This window comes from Mizuhopecten yessoensis, unplaced genomic scaffold (assembly GCF_002113885.1).
Source record: "Mizuhopecten yessoensis strain PY_sf001 unplaced genomic scaffold, ASM211388v2 scaffold855, whole genome shotgun sequence".
Taxonomy (NCBI): domain Eukaryota; kingdom Metazoa; phylum Mollusca; class Bivalvia; order Pectinida; family Pectinidae; genus Mizuhopecten; species Mizuhopecten yessoensis.
Genome location: NW_018403755.1, coordinates 826,603 through 846,774, shown reverse-complemented (window position 1 = coordinate 846,774; position 20,172 = coordinate 826,603). Strand labels below are relative to the sequence as shown.

Below are 20,172 nucleotides of genomic sequence, written 5' to 3'. Positions count from 1 at the left end.
AGCTCACAAAACTAACGTGTACATTATCTCAGACAGACGTTACAGTCAGTTATAAAGGCATGGGGCCTTTACCATGGAAAATATATTACTATTTGCTGGGTCGCAACAATTATCCATCAATATAAATATTCGAAACCTTTATAATTACCGAGAAATGAAATGGTCTGGTGAAACATTTTAAAAATTACTTCTCTTCTACCTACAAAACCTAACACACGAATTTGTGAAAATTTTCCGAATATTTGCGTGAACTTGGTTTATACCGTAAAATTTGAATGTTTTCCCTGTGTACTTGTGTACTAGCTCATTTTGTCCCCCAGTGTGCTAGTACCCGGGCCAACTAGACAGATTAATATAATTTGTAAGAACAAGTTTCATAATTGTAGTAAAATAAAATGTACAACAATACAGCTCACCTGGTACAAAGGGCAATTTTGTACACTGCAGTAGTGTTAGATGGAGTGACTGTTAGTACAAATGCTGTAAGTGAAGTTTTAAATAAGTTTGAGACAGTGTTTCAGTTTGGTAGCAAGCTCAAGTGACTGTTAGTAGTAAAAACGGTGTTAGTAAAGCGTTAGTGGCGTGAACAGTAGTTATTCAGTTTGTTTACAGTTATATAAATAGAAGTGTTAGTAATGTAGTACTATTATTTATTTAGGTAGTTTTTGTAATTTAGTTGTAGAATAAGTACTAGTGTATTTAGTACAGTTGTGGGATCGCACAAGGTTACACGATGGTCAGTGTGCGTGCGATTTGCGAACGATGGGCGAACGATAAAAAATCTGGACGATTGTTGCTTGCGCACATTTGTAAGTATGATGGACAAACGTTGTGCAATGACAATCGTGCTTGGTATGAATTGAGAAATGGCTTAACAATATATACGGTTTCGTGTTTAACTCGATTTTTAAATATGTTTCTATATTCAAGCTACATAGATTAGCTGATATTTCTATATTTTTCCGAAATTAAGAAATGGTGTTTCGGTGTATTTTTTAACGACCCAAATAGAAACATGCACAATTATAACACATATGCAGATAAACATAGCCACTTTGTACATGTACGTGGACCGTAGTTTTCCCCATCCGGACACTTACGTAACTCGTCAAGGTGTGAAAAACCAGGTGAAGTGGAGCTATAGATCAAAACGAATGCAAATATCAAATACTTTACGTCGAGTTGTGTTTTCATAACAGTCATACGGTATCATATATCGGCTCTCTATGTTTGATTAAGGGCGCCATATAAAACTCCGGTAACTCATTAAAATGTTATTTTGTTACCTGGGAGCCAAACCCAAACTTGACAGTCTTACACTCACTGTAATGTTGTGTAACACGCATTGTAAAATTGAATATAATATGTAATTAATATGATGTGAAATTTATGTATACAGTGTTCCTTATTCCATACAAGCCTTCCAGATGTTTTTCATTTCGTTATATTGATCAACCAATTCTACCAAATCGCACATTTGTGGGGAGAGAAGCGCACAACGGGGCTAACGATTGTTAAATCGCACAGTTGTGCGCATGATGTACGCACGCTATTTTTGGTGCGTTGTGCGGTCATACAACTTTTTAATATTAGTGCTGTAATGTTATATGGAAGGTTTGTCGAAATAAATGTTTGTAGTACAGTAGTAGTGTTCGGAGTGTGTTATTGTTGATATATTGGTTATCGTAACAGGTGGACGGTATAAACAATAGTGTTAAAACACGCCGTCATCTTGATAGCCTAGTAAAAGAAAGGCTTTAAGCTTGACGACTTCAATAACAACACGCCGTCACCTGGATAGCCTAGTAAAAGATAGGCCTTAAGCTTGATGACGTCAATAACAACACGCCGTCACCTTGATAGCCTAGTAAAAGATAGGCTTTAAGCTTGATGACGTCAATAACAACACGCGTCACCTGGATAGCCTAGTAAAAGATAGGCTTTAAGCTTGATAACGTCAATAACAACACGCTGTCAATTTGATAGCCTAGTAAAAGATAGGCTTTAAGTTTGATGACGTCAATAACAACACGCTGTCAATTTGATAGCCTAGTAAAAGATAGGCTTTAAGCTTGATGACGCCAGTATCAACACGCTGTCAACTTGTAAACTTGGTCTCAGGTAAAGGTTATTGTTTTATAACATTGGGTTGACTGAATTAAACAATGCGGGAACAACTTGCATACATATCTGGTTTGCTGTTGTGCCCTCTAATAAGGGACACAAAATGACTCTGCCACGCCCCTTGGGTTCTTCATATCCTTTAATCTTCATAGCAAAGTTTCTATTTCATAGTGCTTGACAATACCTCTAATTGACTTAAGCTTAATCGTTCATCTAAGAAATGAAGGTCATAAATACAATCTGTCCCCTCGCGGGCCGAGTCACACCGCAAGGAGGAACGTTTCCTGAAATGGCACTAACTGTTAATAGAACGCTAAACTTAGCCAACTTGCGTGAAAAAACACACCTTGCGTCGAAATGTAGCAGCAAATGTTGTGAATTGTTATTCGATATCATGGAGCTGTTTTCAAAGCCGTGAATGTTATAATGGGTTTAACCGTTTTCTTAACCCCATGACGGTAATGTAGAGGCTCTTCGAACAGAAAAGAAACATATCACATGTGAACGAGAACTTGTCGGAGAAGTGCGTAATAGAGAAATCAAGTGTTTAAGTGTTAATGGGTGCTTCTCAGCTATTAGGAAATTTTCCCTCAGATTTTAAATGTTGGTAAAATGATTTAATTTTAACTTATAACACTTCTATATATATCTAACATTCTTCAATTATTAGTGAAAAGATAACTGGGGGCATATTTTGTTGTTTTTTGGTGTTTTTAACAAGGTACACCAATAGTGACGCCGATTACCTTGACATTACAAATATCAAATCAGAAGTGGTATTTTCCATTAAGGTTGCTTGAAAGATGGATTTGGTAATTCATCTACATTGATTCTATACCTTAAATTACCATTCCTTAAGAAAAAGTGTTCTTTTATGTTTCTTAAGTACAGTTAGAAAAAGTGACGCCAATTACTTGTATACCAGATTACATATGTATGTTCTCAGATTTGTCCATTGCTGAACAGTCTGCCTTCTCAGGAAAAATGTGTGGTGATCAACTCATTAAGATTTCTCAATAATATGGGATGTTAAATTTCAGAGAAAAGTGGAAGATAAATTGTTTATAGATACTTTTAGTTATGAAGATTATTGTTGACATTTTGACAACCCCAAGAAAGTGACGCCCATTATGTTGACAATGGTACTCCAACCTGATGTCCTTATTAATGGATTGCAATGAATAATTGAATATACTACATTTTAAGTATGTTTTTATAAGGGACAATGCGCCATGGCATAAGCTCAATTGACCCTTTTAGCCGGTATTTACCTGTATTTAGAGTCCCCCCTTTAAATTTGTGAGGGTTTAAGAAGATGGTTGAAATTACACAAGACAAACAAATTTCAGAATTTGTATCGCAACTTTATTAAGATTTTTAAAATACATTTGTTCCTTTTGGATGAAAATATATCTGGTTTTGGACATTACCTGAATATTTAAAATATGATACATACATTCATAGTTCAAACATAATTTGATACAGAGAGTATTACAGACAGTCTGTTAATATGACTTGCTGTCGCATGCTTTATCTACTAATGCATTAGTTATTCATAGTCACATATTTGATACAGTATTACATTTTGTATATATATGGACATAACAGGTAGTTACACATGACAAAACATGTCATTGGAATTAGACACGAAACATGTCATTGAAATTAGACACGAAACATGTCATTGGAATTAGACATTAAACATGTCATTGGAATTAGACACAAAACATGTCAAACATGTCAATGGAATTAGACACGAAACATGTCATTGGAATTAGACACGAAACATGTCATTGAATTAGACACGAAACATGTCAAACATGTCATTGGAATTAGACACGAAACATGCCATTGGAGTTAGACACGAAACATGTCATTGGAATTAGACACGAAACATGCCATTGGAATTAGACACGAAACATGTCACTGGAATTAGACGTATAGTTAATTTCATTAATTGATTACTTATCACAATAATCATTTTAAGAAGGGGTCAAAACCTGAACCTGTTAATTATAAAATTAGGCCTGCTCTTGTTGTAGTTTACATTTATGAATATTTTACAATTAACATCTCTTCGAATACAAATCTAAAAAATGTCACATACAATGACTTAACATTTTAACGGTGACACATTGTAAAACAAGAGGCGATGTACCTGGGTAATGCCGTAATACTAAAAGTCTTAAACAGTATATATCATTTAAGACTTACTGCAATTTTGTTTTAGATGGCATGGACACAACAAGTAAAACACAGGGACATTCAAAGAAAGTATTTTTAAAACGTTGATGTTTAATGGAAAGACAACACTTCTTCAGTTTCAGTCTCGTGGAACAGCCATCATCATTTGTGGGTTGCGTGTAGTATTATTACTGTAAGTTAAATTTGTAAAAATATCCTGGACCCATGCATCACAATATCGGGAGGCTCAATAGCCCCAACAACATCATCTGCAGTCACGGTGTGTAGGATATCCCCATCCAGTCATCCACTATGTACCAGCGAGAAAAAGCGTACAAATGGCCACTCGTGAAACTGTTAAATTAACAAGAAATTGGAATTACTTTCTAGTTTTGGTGATATTTTTATTCACTCGGTAACACATTTATAAATGCATTTTCTTGCTCTAATTTAAAGATATGCACAATCACTCAAATCGTCAAATTTATTAAGAAGAATTTTAAAAACATAAATTTGTGTAGACTGGTAAATATATTTTAACAAGTTCAAAAGAGGCAAAACAAGAATAAAAAATAAAACAAAAACAAATATTTTCTGAAACAGAAACAAATAATGAGGCAATTACACCAAACACAATACAGCAGCCGTGTTTCTCCTAACTCAGAAAATATGTTTATAAATGTACCTGAAATAGGCGTTTGGAGATTTTATTTTTAAAAGCCAAGTTGGGAGAAACACAACTATTAAATTAAACAAACTGAACTATATACTTACAACGGCAGGCAACATTCTTGAACCATTGGCATTTTTTTAAAAACTGCCCTTGGTTATAACTGTAATATTGCAATGTTCAAAATCTTATTACACGTTTATTTAGAAAGTATAAGTTTTTAATCGATATTTCAGCTCAGAATCATACAAGATGTTTCTAGCACATTCTGTAACAGATATATTCCAAATAACATGGGTACATATTCAATTTAGTACCTTTTTTGCGAACAGACTGATCCTCTGTGATGGGCTGGTCCTCTATCATGGACTGGTCATCTGTAATTGGTTGGTCTACAGGCTGGTCCCCGGTGATGGATTGGTCTATGGGCTGGTCCGCTGTGGCGGATTGGTCTATTGGCTGGTCCCCTGCGACGGGCTGGTCCTCTGTGACAGATTGGTCTATGGGCTGGTCCCCTGTGATATGCTGGTCTATGGGCTGGTCCCCAGTGACGGATTGGTCTACAGGCTGATCTGCTGTGACAGATTGGTCTATTGGCTGGTCTGCTGTCACAGGCTGTTCCCCTGTGATGGCCTGGTCCCCTATGATATACTGGTCTATGGGCTGGTCCCCTGTGACGGAGTGGTCTACGGGCTGGTCTGCTGTGACAGATTGGTCTATTGGCTGGTCCCCTGCGACGGGCTGGTCCTCTGTGACTGATTGGTCTATGGGCTGGTCCGCTGTGGCGGATTGGTCTATTGGCTGGTCCCCTGCGACGGGCTGGTCCTCTGTGACTGATTGGTCTATGGGCTGGTCCGCTGTGGCGGATTGGTCTATTGGCTGGTCCCCTGCGACGGGCTGGTCCTCTGTGACTGATTGGTCTATGGGCTGGTCCCCTGTGACGGAGTGGTCTACGGGCTGGTCTGCTGTGACAGGCTGGTCCCCTGTGATGGGCTGGTCCCCTGAGATATTCTGGTCTACGGGCTGGTGCACTGTGACGGGCTGGTCCTCCAGTGTCTGGAAATTTAATTTCAGACACATACATTTAAAATAAATTGTACACATAATTGAAAGCAAATACCCTATTTTTAAATGCACTTTAAAGGAAATAGGTTTTATCAGTATGGTAGACACTTGCAAGAATGTTCCTGACTATAATAAATGTTTTAGGTCTACTTTTATATCTAGATGCAAACTTACATTTGGTATGACAGGAGAGTATGCAATGTCTTCTAGGTCCGTGGTGATCTCTTCCAGTAAAGTGTCCGGCATCTGTAAATATCCCATGCTTATTATACAAATGTTCAATAGGGAAACAATTCAGACTGACTCTCACATTTATTGTATTTTCACGCTACCCACGACAAATACATTTGCTTAAATTTCTATTGTGTATCATTAACACTATTCATGAAAAAACAAATACCATCTACTACTACTATATATATACATATTACCAGATAAGATTATTAAAACCTTTTTCGCATAAATGTGAAGATAAGAAAATATCCTGTGTGCATACCTTGTCAAGGTCCCGCAGGATATCGCTTAACCCAGATAACTCCATCAGGTTATATGTAAAACCTTCCTCACTAATGTCGGAGGAACTGTCATTCACCACATCAGGATGTGCTACCGGTACCACGCAACCCCCCGGTTCTTCCATATGGTCATAAAGGTCTTGGTCAGAATCAGAGTCAGGGTCTTGGTCAGAGTCATCCAGCATGCTACTTGTACTTTGGTTGGAGATTTCAGAATCTGAGGGAGAAAGTACATTGATATTAAAGATTACAGACTATATTCTATAAATTTGACTTTAACCCTTGAATAAGTATGATGTCATAAATATATCATACACATTGATTACCATATTTACAGTGATATCATTATCTAACAATTGTCACCTTCATCAGATGAATCTTGTCCACCCCGAGTTCTCACTCCTCTTCCTCCTCGAGCAATTGATATCCTGCCACCTCTAGTCCTTACTACTCCCCGTTCTGTAGCTCCTCTACCTCTGGCCTGTCCTCTTTTTCTTTCTTGTCCTCTTTCTGCAACCTGTCCTCTACCTCTGGCCCTTCCTCTCCCTCTGGCCTGTCCTCTACCTCTAACCTGTCCTCTACCTCTGGCCTGTCCTCTATCTCTGACCTGTTCTCTTTCTGCAACCTGTCCTCTACCTCTTGCCCTTCCTCTACCTCTGACCTGTCCTCTTTCTCCAATCTGTTCTCTGACCAAATCCTTTCTCTCCCAATCCTGGACATGTAACTTATTTTCACACTCCAATCCATCCGCATCGTCATGATGGCTTATACACGAACAACAAAAACAGGACAAATTCCTTGTGAAAAGTGTGAAAGGTCTTGCCCCAGATTTTATGCTTTGGACTTTTCGGGTTCCTGATAAAGTTTTTGTTTTACTTCTTCCAGGTCGGTCTCGACTGATGTTGTTAACCAGAAAGAATGTCCTCTTGTGGTGAAGGTGGTCATTTTTTTTTTCAGTTTTCTCCAACTTTTCTTTCCCAAAATTGAATAAATCTTCTGCATTATTGATTACGCTATTCATTCCCATCACCGACCGTTTTGCTGATGATTTGACGACTGCCCCTGCGCCGTCCGATGGCCCTTTACCATGGCGGGAACCGTAGAAGTGACGTTCAACCGGAAATCCGTGGTCATGATTGGCAAAAGAAATGTCGGTAAAGGGCGTCTTACTCTTGTATTGGGCCGAGCAACCATCAGTCAGTTGTATTTCTCTCTCAATTGTCAGACCTCTCACATTTTGCAGGTGTTCATTGGCAAGAGAAGTAAATTTAGCAACAGCGTGAGCATCGTGCTGCAAATCATCCGATACAAACACCATAGCCTCCTGAACAACATCAACACATTCCTCTCCCGGGCACTGGTAATAGGCGACTGTTGGATGGATTGTAACACTATTGTGTCCCCAGTGGGCACTTTGTACTTCATTCTGGTTTGAACATGAATAGTTTTCGGAAAAGTCCATGTTCAAGACGACCCAGTTAGGAGGTACCGTCTTCACCAGTCCCGAGAATTGAACTTGCTGCCAATTTGCCACAAAGATGTGTTCCGCTAACTTTTCCAACTCATTGGCGAGCTCGAGCACAACCAAATTGGCCCCTTTCTCGTGTGACTTGGGCATGACTTGTGTAGTTTCCTTTCCTTTTCTGACTATCGTAACCCTTTCCCATTTTGTATAGGTTATTGTTCTGTCAGAAGCTCTGGCAATGAGTGGGGTGTAGAATGCTACAATGCCGTCGGTTCCACAGCTTTCACATTGCCTCTTAATACACTGTTCCTTGTGCCATTTTTGGCCTAGTTCTCTCGCGCACATAGTTTTTTCAAGTGCCTCACTTTTGTTGTTCAGTTTCACATTACTTTTGCACTTGATCGCCAACTGTGACAGTGACCGTAATTTTAACTCGGCATTGGTGCATGATTCGCAAAGACATGCATTCCATTTTTGTTTTTTTGTTGTTTCCACATCAGCTGGTTTGTTTTTTGAAAATGTTGAAAAACTGACGATTTCCTCCGGGTTAGCTTCTTTAAACTCAGAAAATGTCTGTCTTAGCGGTCTATCCAGCACTCTTCTCTCTGTTTGATCCAACTTTATCCTTTTAGATATTGGCAGATTTGTAGATACATCTCCACGCCGGAAAAAATTAGTAATCTTTTCTTTTGTTTCATTCAGAATTTTGTCGTTCCTGGGCTTTCGCTTTGGGTGGTCATCTTGGTTAGCCAATTTGCTTAGATATGATTGGCTGATACCTAGATAGGAACTTGCTGTTTTGTGCATTCTAAATTTTTTCAAAATTGATAGCTTCTTTGCAGCCATTCGCCTTGCTACATGATTACTTTTCAAAGTTTCAATAAGTGTTTCTCTTAGCTGTAGTTTTTTTCGTGGAGACTTCTTTTTCAGTTTTTGGATTTTTACTTTCAACCGTAATTCCCTCAATCTCACTCTATCTTTTTCCTTTTTTCTTCTTATTTTCTGTGGGTGCCTCTTTTTTCTTGACTCCTGTTGTTTCTTACGCCAGTATTCCCTTTGTAACTCTCTTTCTTTTCTCGTGAGAACTTTGGACGCTTTCCTTAAAACAATGCCCTCACTTTTTTGTCTTTCACGGAACCTGTCAAAATAATTCACTATGCTGATGCCATTTGACATATAAATATTTTGATTAGAGCTGTTACGTGTACCTGAGTTCCTGAATACGGGTTAATTTTAGATAGGAAACCGGATTTGAAAATGTGTACCTGGGTACCCGTCAAAATAGGTAAATGTCTATCACTGCGTGTGTCAACAAATTCAAAGAATAAAATATTTCAACATTTATGTATGTTTTATGTTTTCACTCACTAGGGATGACATAGCATGTTCACATACAACATAATTTTGACTGCATTTCACCTACAGTGTATTTCATTCATGTCAGATGTGTACTTTATAGCTTTACCAAATACTTTAGTATCATCAACCAAGCAGAGGTCACAGATTGTGGATTTTAGTATCTCTACCCAATACCCTGATACCACTCTCCACTGCAGTGTTTTTTGCATTCATGCTGATTCCTGATTGGTCAAATAGTTTGAGTACCCAGTAACATGGGGTCAATATTCTGTACACGTGACAGCCCTAATTTTGGACACAGGACAATAGAGTGCATTTTGATTTCCTGGACACTTAATTAGTTTGCATTGGCATTCCCAGAAACAATTTATGATTCGCAGGGTCTTAAATTCACGGTTTCTGACATTGATATTTTACACCACAGTCTTTTTAAATGATTTTGTTACCTTTGCTGGTTTTTGCGGTTTCTTAGAGTGTCTTTTTTCTTTCTGCCCCAATGTCCTTTGTTGCCAAGCTATCTTTTTCCTCAACTTCTCCTTTTCCTTGAATGACGTATCATTTTTTCTTTTCTCTCGATATCTGAGAAATACAAAATTCAATATAATATAAATGGTATGCCTTTAAATTTAATAATCCTTCTCGTCATCACATATTTAATAATCCTTCTCGTCATCACATATATATTAATTTCACCACTTGAGCTATAATTCAAGATATGTAGTCAAACCAATTGTAGACTCCAGACCTGTGGCGATTATAACTTCATTAATACTTCAATTCAAAGTACCATTATTATTTTTTTAACATTATTGTATAACAGTTAGTTACTTTACCGTTTAGCTCTTTCAGCTGCAGTAAGTTTATTCTGTACTGTGGCGTCGTCTTTTTTCTTTGGCATGCGAGCACGGAGAACAGGGAAATTCTGCAAAAAAAAAAAAAAGAGAAATTTTACCTCATGAAAATAACTTCCAGGTACAACACTGCAATTATTTGGTTTCGCAAATTTTAAAACACAAACAACAGTATCTGAAGGAAAATGAAAGATATATGCTGTCATAAGTTTTTTACAATTAAACTACAGGGGGTTTTACTGGTTTACCAAATTTGGTAACTTTTAAAGATTTTGAAATTTAGATTATAAAATTTTGAGGGGTCCCGCCACCCCCACCCCCTCTTGGCACACTTTGTCAAACATAATTACCATATAAAGAAATTGATTTAAATGATCTTGTAACCTTAATTAAACATTTATAAGCCAATTATTAAATTTAGTCCATTGACAACCTGTTCTTTCAACAATATTTCAACAAACATAATCGCAGGAAAAAAATATGATGAAAAGTGTGCATTATTTTTGAATTACCACCAAAAATTAATTGGAGATTACTTTTGACATGATACCATAATGTCAAAATAATAGCGAACCACTTTTTGGTAATATTTACTGAACATAAAATTTAAGTACTCTCACACAGTATTTACTCTACATTATATTCACAAATCTTGTAACCGAAATCCAATCATGTTTTATCTAGATATTTTGTTATAACCTGAACAAGTAAGGCCTGTGTGAATAATGGAGATTACGATTGACATAATTATTAATTTATGGAGATTATATTTGACAGGAAAATCAATGTCAATATAACTGCCGAACTGAAAACCAAAAATCTGATTAAATATTTCCTAAACATGCAACTAGATATGATAATCCAATAATGACAAGTATGTGGTTCGTCTTCATTTTAATTTAATGATTCATTAAAGTGATACATTTTTGTTCAAAGTATATTGGTGTTTGGCAATTATTATTGACATATCTGGCTGCATGCTTCGACACCTGGGTTCGCAACGTATACTGTCAAGGCATAATCTCCGCACGAAAATAAACAAAATATTATCGTTCGTATGTGCTATACACATTACAATTATGCAGCTTAGAATGTCAGATAAACCATCTTCAGATCGCTTTAATTCATCTACGATTAGGAATACGCCGATATCATTTACACACAGAAAGCATACACGGCAATTACTTGTCAAATTATTTTGTGTCAATACATAATCGCCGTTAAAAAAAACTGGTGTCAAACGTAATTGACGAACACGGATTTCACTGGAATCCACATGAAACTTGCGAGAAAATGCGAGTATTTTCTATCAATCGAATCCGTGAATGCATCCAATTGCCATCATTAACTTGTAAACTATGTAAGCATTTCATAAATAGCTCCAACATGCATCGTTATTTATTCATGACGGCAATTACTTGACACAATTAGTTGACCTACGCCAAACCTACCTTCATGTTTCCCTCTCCGGTGTGAATGTGCTGGAATCGCTGACGTAGTACACATAATTTGGTCTCAGGGATATTTTAGCACCCTTTAAAAAAGTCCGCATATGTACGTGTGGTACAAACGATCCGACTGAACGCCGATTACGGAATTGACCGACACTTGACGTCTCGGTAATAAATGATGAATTTATAACTAATCCATTACAATATGAAAAGCTTTGTTATTTTAAATCGATAAATAGAACCATTGTTACCTAACACAATCCAACAAATTATCATACCAGAACCATCAATTGTTTAGGTGTAGTTTGAAGTGCTAATTTATATATTCAAAAATACGTCATTCCATACATATGTCACAAGAATTAAATAGTGAAAATCTTATCATGTTTCAAGTCCATCAATTTCCCGAGCAAAATGGCGACGAAAATTCTTGACATCAGACTAGTGAAACATATTTCAAGCCCGACCCCTTGAGAAATGAAACATCATATTGTAATTGCTATCTTAGAAATTAAGAAATAACACATTACTGTCAAATTTCTTTATTTACCCGCATTCTAATAAAAAATAAATTTGAAAAAGTGACGGCAATTATTATTTCCTAATAGCTGAGAAGCGCCCTAATCCATGTAGTATGGCTAAGTAGGAATACGTTCATTTTGGTGTTGTAGCAGGAGTCTCGTTGTCAAGGATCCACAAGGTAAGTTTCGCATCAGGATTGTTACTGTTTTCTTTTGTCTATATACCTGATGTCTTTAAACACATTTTTAACAAACCATCATCGATAATAGGGGGCTAGTCAAATACTCTATCGTTTGCGGTCCGTCCTTAAACAGTTCTCGATATCACCATTTCTCAAAAAGTGCTAGAAGGAGCATAGTTGCTTTGTGAGTACCTGTTGGTCCCTAGTTGTGCAGATTTACGTTTGAGACTGATGGGATAAATGAAATGGCTGACAAGGGGCTATCTTGGATTTTGATAGTTATTTAAGTTTGTTATTGCTATCACTCAGAAAGAACTGGGTGGATCTTTCTCGGATTTGGTATTGAGGTTCTCCTTGGTCTTTTATTTTGCATGTTTAATTTTTAGACCGATAAAATAAACGAAATCGTTAGACAGGGTTAGAGACAAGGTTAACACTATACTACTTGTTAGACAGGGTCAGAGGCAATGTTGACACTATACTACGTGTTAGACAGGGTCAGAGACAAGGTTAACACTATACTGCGTGTAAGACAGGGTCATAGACAAATTTAACACTATACTACGTGTTAGACAGGGTCAGAGGTAATGTTTACACTATACTACGTGTTAGACAGGGTCAGAGACAAGGTTAACACTATACTACGTGTTAGACAGGGTCATAGACACATTTAACACTATACTACGTGTTAGACCGGGGCAGAGGTAATGTTCACACTATACTACGTGTTAGACAGGGTCAGAGACAAGGTTAACACTATACTACGTGTTAGACAGGGTTAGAGACAGGTTAACACTATAATACTTGTTAGACTTGGTCAGAGGCAAGGTTGACACTATACTACGTGTAAGACAGGGTCAGAGGCAAGGTTAACACTATACTACTTGTTAGACAGGGTCAGAGGCAAGGTTGACACTATACTACGTGTTAGACTGGGTCAGAGGCAAGGTTAACACTATACTACCTGTTAGACAGGGTCAGAGGTAATGTTTACACTATACTACGTGTTAGACAGGGTCAGAGGCAAGGTTAACACTATACTACCTGTTAGACAGGGTCAGAGGTAATGTTTACACCATATTACTACGTGTTAGACAGGATCAGAGGTAATGTTTGCACTATATTACGTGTTTCGCGGGGTCAGAGGTCACGTTTAAACTATACTATCTGTTAGATATGATGTGAGGTTTACACTATACTATGTATTGGACAGGGTCACAGGTAATGTTAAGACAATACTACGTTTTTGACAGGGTGAGAGGTAATGTTTACACAATAGAACGTGTTGGCAGGGTCAGAGGTAATGGTTACACAATACTACGTATACAACAGGGTCAAAGGTAATGTTTACACTATACTTCGTTTTGGACAGGGTCAGAGGTAATGTTTACACAATACTTCGTTTTGGACAGGATCTGAGGTAATGTTAAACGTGCTTTCATCTCAAATGATAACGATCTCTACATCACTTGGTTTAAACAACTTTATATTTCACTAGTGAAGTAGTAGTATTAAAATACGATCGTAATAGACGAAGAAGCGTGCCGAATAAAAAATCTTTCGTCAATTTGAAGGGGCTTATCGGTTCGTGCTTGCCATAATGCAATTCATCGACATGCGAGAAAATCATTCTGCTTTCTTTTCTTGTTTTGTATCTGTTACACATTTCCCATCCTAGATTTTGTAATATTAATGATTTAATGACTTTTGCAATGTTAGAAAAACAAGAAATGCCAGTTAGCTGCACGGTACCTTTAAATATGGATTATTTCATACTTTGACACTTTGTAATAACCATACATTAGATATTCATACAACAGGTATTGCAAAATTGTAAAACCAAAATATAATTAAAAACACAAAAAAGTAGTTTTTTGTTTTTCTGATATAACTAATAAGAACTAAATATTTGTAGTGCGTGGACTGTTAAAATATTCTCATATCATGACGTTCTCAAGACTAAAATAAAGTTGTCCCCTAAAGGGAAATCCGGAAGTTCGTGTTATCTTTGTTTAAAGGGCGCACTTCCTGGCGAGCTCACAAAACTAACGTGTACATTATCTCAGACAGACGTTACAGTCAGTTATAAAGGCATGGGGCCTTTACCATGGAAAATATATTACTATTTGCTGGGTCGCAACAATTATCCATCAATATAAATATTCGAAACCTTTATAATTACCGAGAAATGAAATGGTCTGGTGAAACATTTTAAAAATTACTTCTCTTCTACCTACAAAACCTAACACACGAATTTGTGAAAATTTTCCGAATATTTGCGTGAACTTGGTTTATACCGTAAAATTTGAATGTTTTCCCTGTGTACTTGTGTACTAGCTCATTTTGTCCCCCAGTGTGCTAGTACCCGGGCCAACTAGACAGATTAATATAATTTGTAAGAACAAGTTTCATAATTGTAGTAAAATAAAATGTACAACAATACAGCTCACCTGGTACAAAGGGCAATTTTGTACACTGCAGTAGTGTTAGATGGAGTGACTGTTAGTACAAATGCTGTAAGTGAAGTTTTAAATAAGTTTGAGACAGTGTTTCAGTTTGGTAGCAAGCTCAAGTGACTGTTAGTAGTAAAAACGGTGTTAGTAAAGCGTTAGTGGCGTGAACAGTAGTTATTCAGTTTGTTTACAGTTATATAAATAGAAGTGTTAGTAATGTAGTACTATTATTTATTTAGGTAGTTTTTGTAATTTAGTTGTAGAATAAGTACTAGTGTATTTAGTACAGTTGTGGGATCGCACAAGGTTACACGATGGTCAGTGTGCGTGCGATTTGCGAACGATGGGCGAACGATAAAAAATCTGGACGATTGTTGCTTGCGCACATTTGTAAGTATGATGGACAAACGTTGTGCAATGACAATCGTGCTTGGTATGAATTGAGAAATGGCTTAACAATATATACGGTTTCGTGTTTAACTCGATTTTTAAATATGTTTCTATATTCAAGCTACATAGATTAGCTGATATTTCTATATTTTTCCGAAATTAAGAAATGGTGTTTCGGTGTATTTTTTAACGACCCAAATAGAAACATGCACAATTATAACACATATGCAGATAAACATAGCCACTTTGTACATGTACGTGGACCGTAGTTTTCCCCATCCGGACACTTACGTAACTCGTCAAGGTGTGAAAAACCAGGTGAAGTGGAGCTATAGATCAAAACGAATGCAAATATCAAATACTTTACGTCGAGTTGTGTTTTCATAACAGTCATACGGTATCATATATCGGCTCTCTATGTTTGATTAAGGGCGCCATATAAAACTCCGGTAACTCATTAAAATGTTATTTTGTTACCTGGGAGCCAAACCCAAACTTGACAGTCTTACACTCACTGTAATGTTGTGTAACACGCATTGTAAAATTGAATATAATATGTAATTAATATGATGTGAAATTTATGTATACAGTGTTCCTTATTCCATACAAGCCTTCCAGATGTTTTTCATTTCGTTATATTGATCAACCAATTCTACCAAATCGCACATTTGTGGGGAGAGAAGCGCACAACGGGGCTAACGATTGTTAAATCGCACAGTTGTGCGCATGATGTACGCACGCTATTTTTGGTGCGTTGTGCGGTCATACAACTTTTTAATATTAGTGCTGTAATGTTATATGGAAGGTTTGTCGAAATAAATGTTTGTAGTACAGTAGTAGTGTTCGGAGTGTGTTATTGTTGATATATTGGTTATCGTAACAGGTGGACGGTATAAACAATAGTGTTAAAACACGCCGTCATCTTGATAGCCTAGTAAAAGAAAGGCTTTAAGCTTGACGACGTCAATAACAACACGCCGTCACCTGGATAGCCTAGTAAAAGATAGGCTTTAAGCTTGATGACGTCAGTATCAACACGCTGTCAACTTGTAAACTTGGTCTCAGGTAAAGGTTATTGTTTTATAACATTGGGTTGACTGAATTAAACAATGCGGGAACAACTTGCATACATACCTGGTTTGCTGTTGTGCCCTCTAATAAGGGACACAAAATGACTCTGCCACGCCCCTTGGGTTCTTCATATCCTTTAAACTTCATAGCAAAGTTTCTATTTCATAGTGCTTGACAATACCTCTAATTGACTTAAGCTTAATCGTTCATCTAAGTAGTGAAGGTCATAAATACCATCTGTCCCCTGGCGGGCCGAGTCACACCGCAAGGAGGAACGTTTCCTGAAATGGCACTAACTGTTAATAGAACGCTAAACGTAGCCAACGTGCGTGAAAAACCCACCTTGTGTTGAAATGTAGCAGCAAAGGTTGTGAATTGTTATTCGATATCATGGAGCTGTTTTCAAAGCCGTGAATGTTATAATGGGTTTAACCGTTTTCGCAACCCCATGACGGTAATGTAGAGGCTCTTCGAACAGAAAAGAAGCATATCACATGTGAACGAGAACTTGTCGGAGAAGTGCGTAATAGAGAAATCAAGTGTTTAAGTGTTAATCCATGTATTATGGCTAAGTAGGAATACGTTCATTTTGGTGTTGTAACAGGAGTCTCGTTGTCAAGGATCCACAAGGTAAGTTTCGCATCAGGATTGTTACTGTTTTCTTTTGTTTATTTACCTGATGTCTTTAAACACATTTTTAACAAACCATCATCGCTAATAGGGGGCTAGTCAAATGCTCTATCGTTTGCGGTCCGTCCTTAAACAGTTCTCGATATCGCCATTTCTCAAAAAGTGCTAGAAGGAGCATAGTTGCTTTGTGAGTACCTGTTGGTCCCTAGTTGTGCAGACTTACGTTTGAGACTGATGGGATACATGAAATGGCTGACAAGGGGCCATCTTAGATTTTGATAGTTATTTAAGTTGTTTTTGCTATCACTCAGAAAGAACTGGGTGGTCTCTTTCTCGGATTTGGTATTGAGGTTCTCCTTGGTCTTTTATTTTGCATTTTTAATTTTTAGACCGATGAAAAAAAACGATATCGTTAGACAGGGTTAGAGGCAAGGTTAACACTTTACTACTTGTTAGACAGGGTCAGAGGCAATGTTGACACTATACTACGTGTTAGACAGGGTCAGAGACAAGGTTAACACTATACTGCGTGTAAGACAGGGTCATAGACAAATTTAACACTATACTACGTGTTAGACAGGGTCAGAGGTAATGTTTACACTATACTACGTGTTAGACAGGGTCAGAGACAAGGTTAACACTATACTACGTGTTAGACAGGGTCATAGACACATTTAACACTATACTACGTGTTAGACCGGGGCAGAGGTAATGTTCACACTATACTACGTGTTAGACAGGGTCAGAGACAAGGTTAACACTATACTACGTGTTAGACAGGGTTAGAGACAGGTTAACACTATAATACTTGTTAGACTTGGTCAGAGGCAAGGTTGACACTATACTACGTGTAAGACAGGGTCAGAGGCAAGGTTAACACTATACTACTTGTTAGACAGGGTCAGAGGCAAGGTTAACCCTATACTACCTGTTAGACAGGGTCAGAGGTAAGGTTTACACTATACTACGTGTTAGACAGGGTCAGAGACAAGGTTAACACTATACTACGTGTTAGACAGGGCCAGAGGCAAGGTTAACACTATACTACCTGTTAGACAGGGTCAGAGGTAATGTTTACACCATATTACTACGTGTTAGACAGGATCAGAGGTAATGTTTGCACTATATTACGTGTTTCGCGGGGTCAGAGGTCACGTTTAAACTATACTATCTGTTAGATATGATGTGAGGTTTACACTATACTATGTATTGGACAGGGTCACAGGTAATGTTAAGACAATACTACGTTTTTGACAGGGTGAGAGGTAATGTTTACACAATAGAACGTGTTGGCAGGGTCAGAGGTAATGGTTACACAATACTACGTATACAACAGGGTCAAAGGTAATGTTTACACTATACTTCGTTTTGGACAGGGTCAGAGGTAATGTTTACACAATACTTCGTTTTGGACAGGATCTGAGGTAATGTTAAACGTGCTTTCATCTCAAATGATAACGATCTCTACATCACTTGGTTTAAACAACTTTATATTTCACTAGTGAAGTAGTAGTATTAAAATACGATCGTAATAGACGAAGAAGCGTGCCGAATAAAAAATCTTTCGTCAATTTGAAGGGGCTTATCGGTTCGTGCTTGCCATAATGCAATTCATCGACATGCGAGAAAATCATTCTGCTTTCTTTTCTTGTTTTGTATCTGTTACACATTTCCCATCCTAGATTTTGTAATATTAATGATTTAATGACTTTTGCAATGTTAGAAAAACAAGAAATGCCAGTTAGCTGCACGGTACCTTTAAATATGGATTATTTCATACTTTGACACTTTGTAATAACCATACATTAGATATTCATACAACAGGTATTGCAAAATTGTAAAACCAAAATATAATTAAAAACACAAAAAAGTAGTTTTTTGTTTTTCTGATATAACTAATAATAACTAAATATTTGTAGTGCGTGGACTGTTAAAATATTCTCATAGCATGACGTTCTCAAGACTAAAATAAAGTTGTCCCCTAAAGGGAAATCCGGAAGTTCGTGTTATCTTTGTTTACAGGGCGCACTTCCTGGCGAGCTCACAAAACTAACGTGTACATTATCTCAGACAGACGTTACAGTCAGTTATAAAGGCATGGGGCCTTTACCATGGAAAATATATTACTATTTGCTGGGTCGCAACAATTATCCATCAATATAAATATTCAAAACCTTTATAATTACCGAGAAATGAAATGGTCTGGTGAAACATTTAAAAAAATACTTCCCTTCTACCTACAAAACCTAACACACGAATTTGTGAAAATTTTCCGAATATTTGCGTGAAGTTGGTTGATACCGTAAAATTTGAATGTTTTCCCTGTGTACTTGTGTACTAGCTCATTTTGTCCCCCGGTGTGCTAGTAACCGGGCCAACTAGACAGATTAATATAATTTGTAAGAACAAGTTTCATGATTGTAGTAAAATAAAATGTACAACAATACAGCTCACCTGGTACAAAGGGCAATTTTGTACACTGAAGTAGTGTTAGATGGAGTGACTGTTAGTACAAATGCTGTAAGTGAAGTTTTAAATAAGTTTGAGGCAGTGTTTCAGTTTGGTAGCAAGCTCAAGTGACTGTTAGTAGTAAAACGGTGTTAGTAAAGCGTTAGTTGCGTGAACAGTAGTTATTCAGTTTGTTAACAGTTATATAAATAGAAGTGTTAGTAATGTAGTACTATTATTTATTAAGGTAGTTTTTGTAGTTTAGTTGCAGAATAAGAACTAGTGTATTTAGTACAGTTGTGGGATCGCACAAGGTTACACGATGGTCAGTGTGCGTGCGATTTGCGAACGATTGGCGAACGATAAAAAATCTGGACGATTGTTGCTTGCGCACATTTGTAAGGATGATGGACAAACGTTGTGCAATGACAATCGTGCTTGGTATGAATTGAGAAATGGCTTAACAATATATACGGTTTCGTGTTTAACTCGATTTTTAGATATGTTTCTATATTCAAGCTACATAGATTAGCTGATATTTCTATATTTTTCCGAAATTTAGAAATGGTGTTTCGGTGTATTTTTTAACGACCCAAATAGAAACATGAAAAATTATAACACATATGCAGATAAACATAGCCACTTTGTACATGTACGTGGACCGCAGTTTTCCCCATCCGGACACTTACGTAACTCGTCAAGGTGTGAAAAACCAGGTGAAGGGGAGCTATAGACCAAAACGAATGCAAATATCAATATACTTTACGTCGAGTTGTGTTTTCATAACAGTTAT

General features: G+C 37.2%; 2 protein-coding genes across 2 annotated transcripts; both read right to left on the bottom strand.

The window, feature by feature from the left end:
- Positions 1 to 4,618: 4,618 nt before the first annotated feature.
- On the bottom strand, positions 4,619 to 6,341 carry LOC110453314 (cell surface glycoprotein 1-like). The gene is made up of 3 exons (XM_021502216.1): positions 6,218 to 6,341; positions 5,296 to 6,034; positions 4,619 to 4,662 (listed from the first exon to the last, which is right to left on the bottom strand). Exons 1-3 carry the CDS (start codon positions 6,302 to 6,304, stop codon positions 4,619 to 4,621), a joined length of 870 nt encoding a protein of 289 aa, XP_021357891.1. The 5' UTR covers positions 6,305 to 6,341.
- A 57-nt stretch (positions 6,342 to 6,398) lies between these two features.
- On the bottom strand, positions 6,399 to 9,819 carry LOC110453517. The gene is made up of 2 exons (XM_021502484.1): positions 6,922 to 9,819; positions 6,399 to 6,775 (listed from the first exon to the last, which is right to left on the bottom strand). Exons 1-2 carry the CDS (start codon positions 9,197 to 9,199, stop codon positions 6,471 to 6,473), a joined length of 2,583 nt encoding a protein of 860 aa, XP_021358159.1. The 5' UTR covers positions 9,200 to 9,819; the 3' UTR covers positions 6,399 to 6,470.
- Positions 9,820 to 20,172: the final 10,353 nt, after the last annotated feature.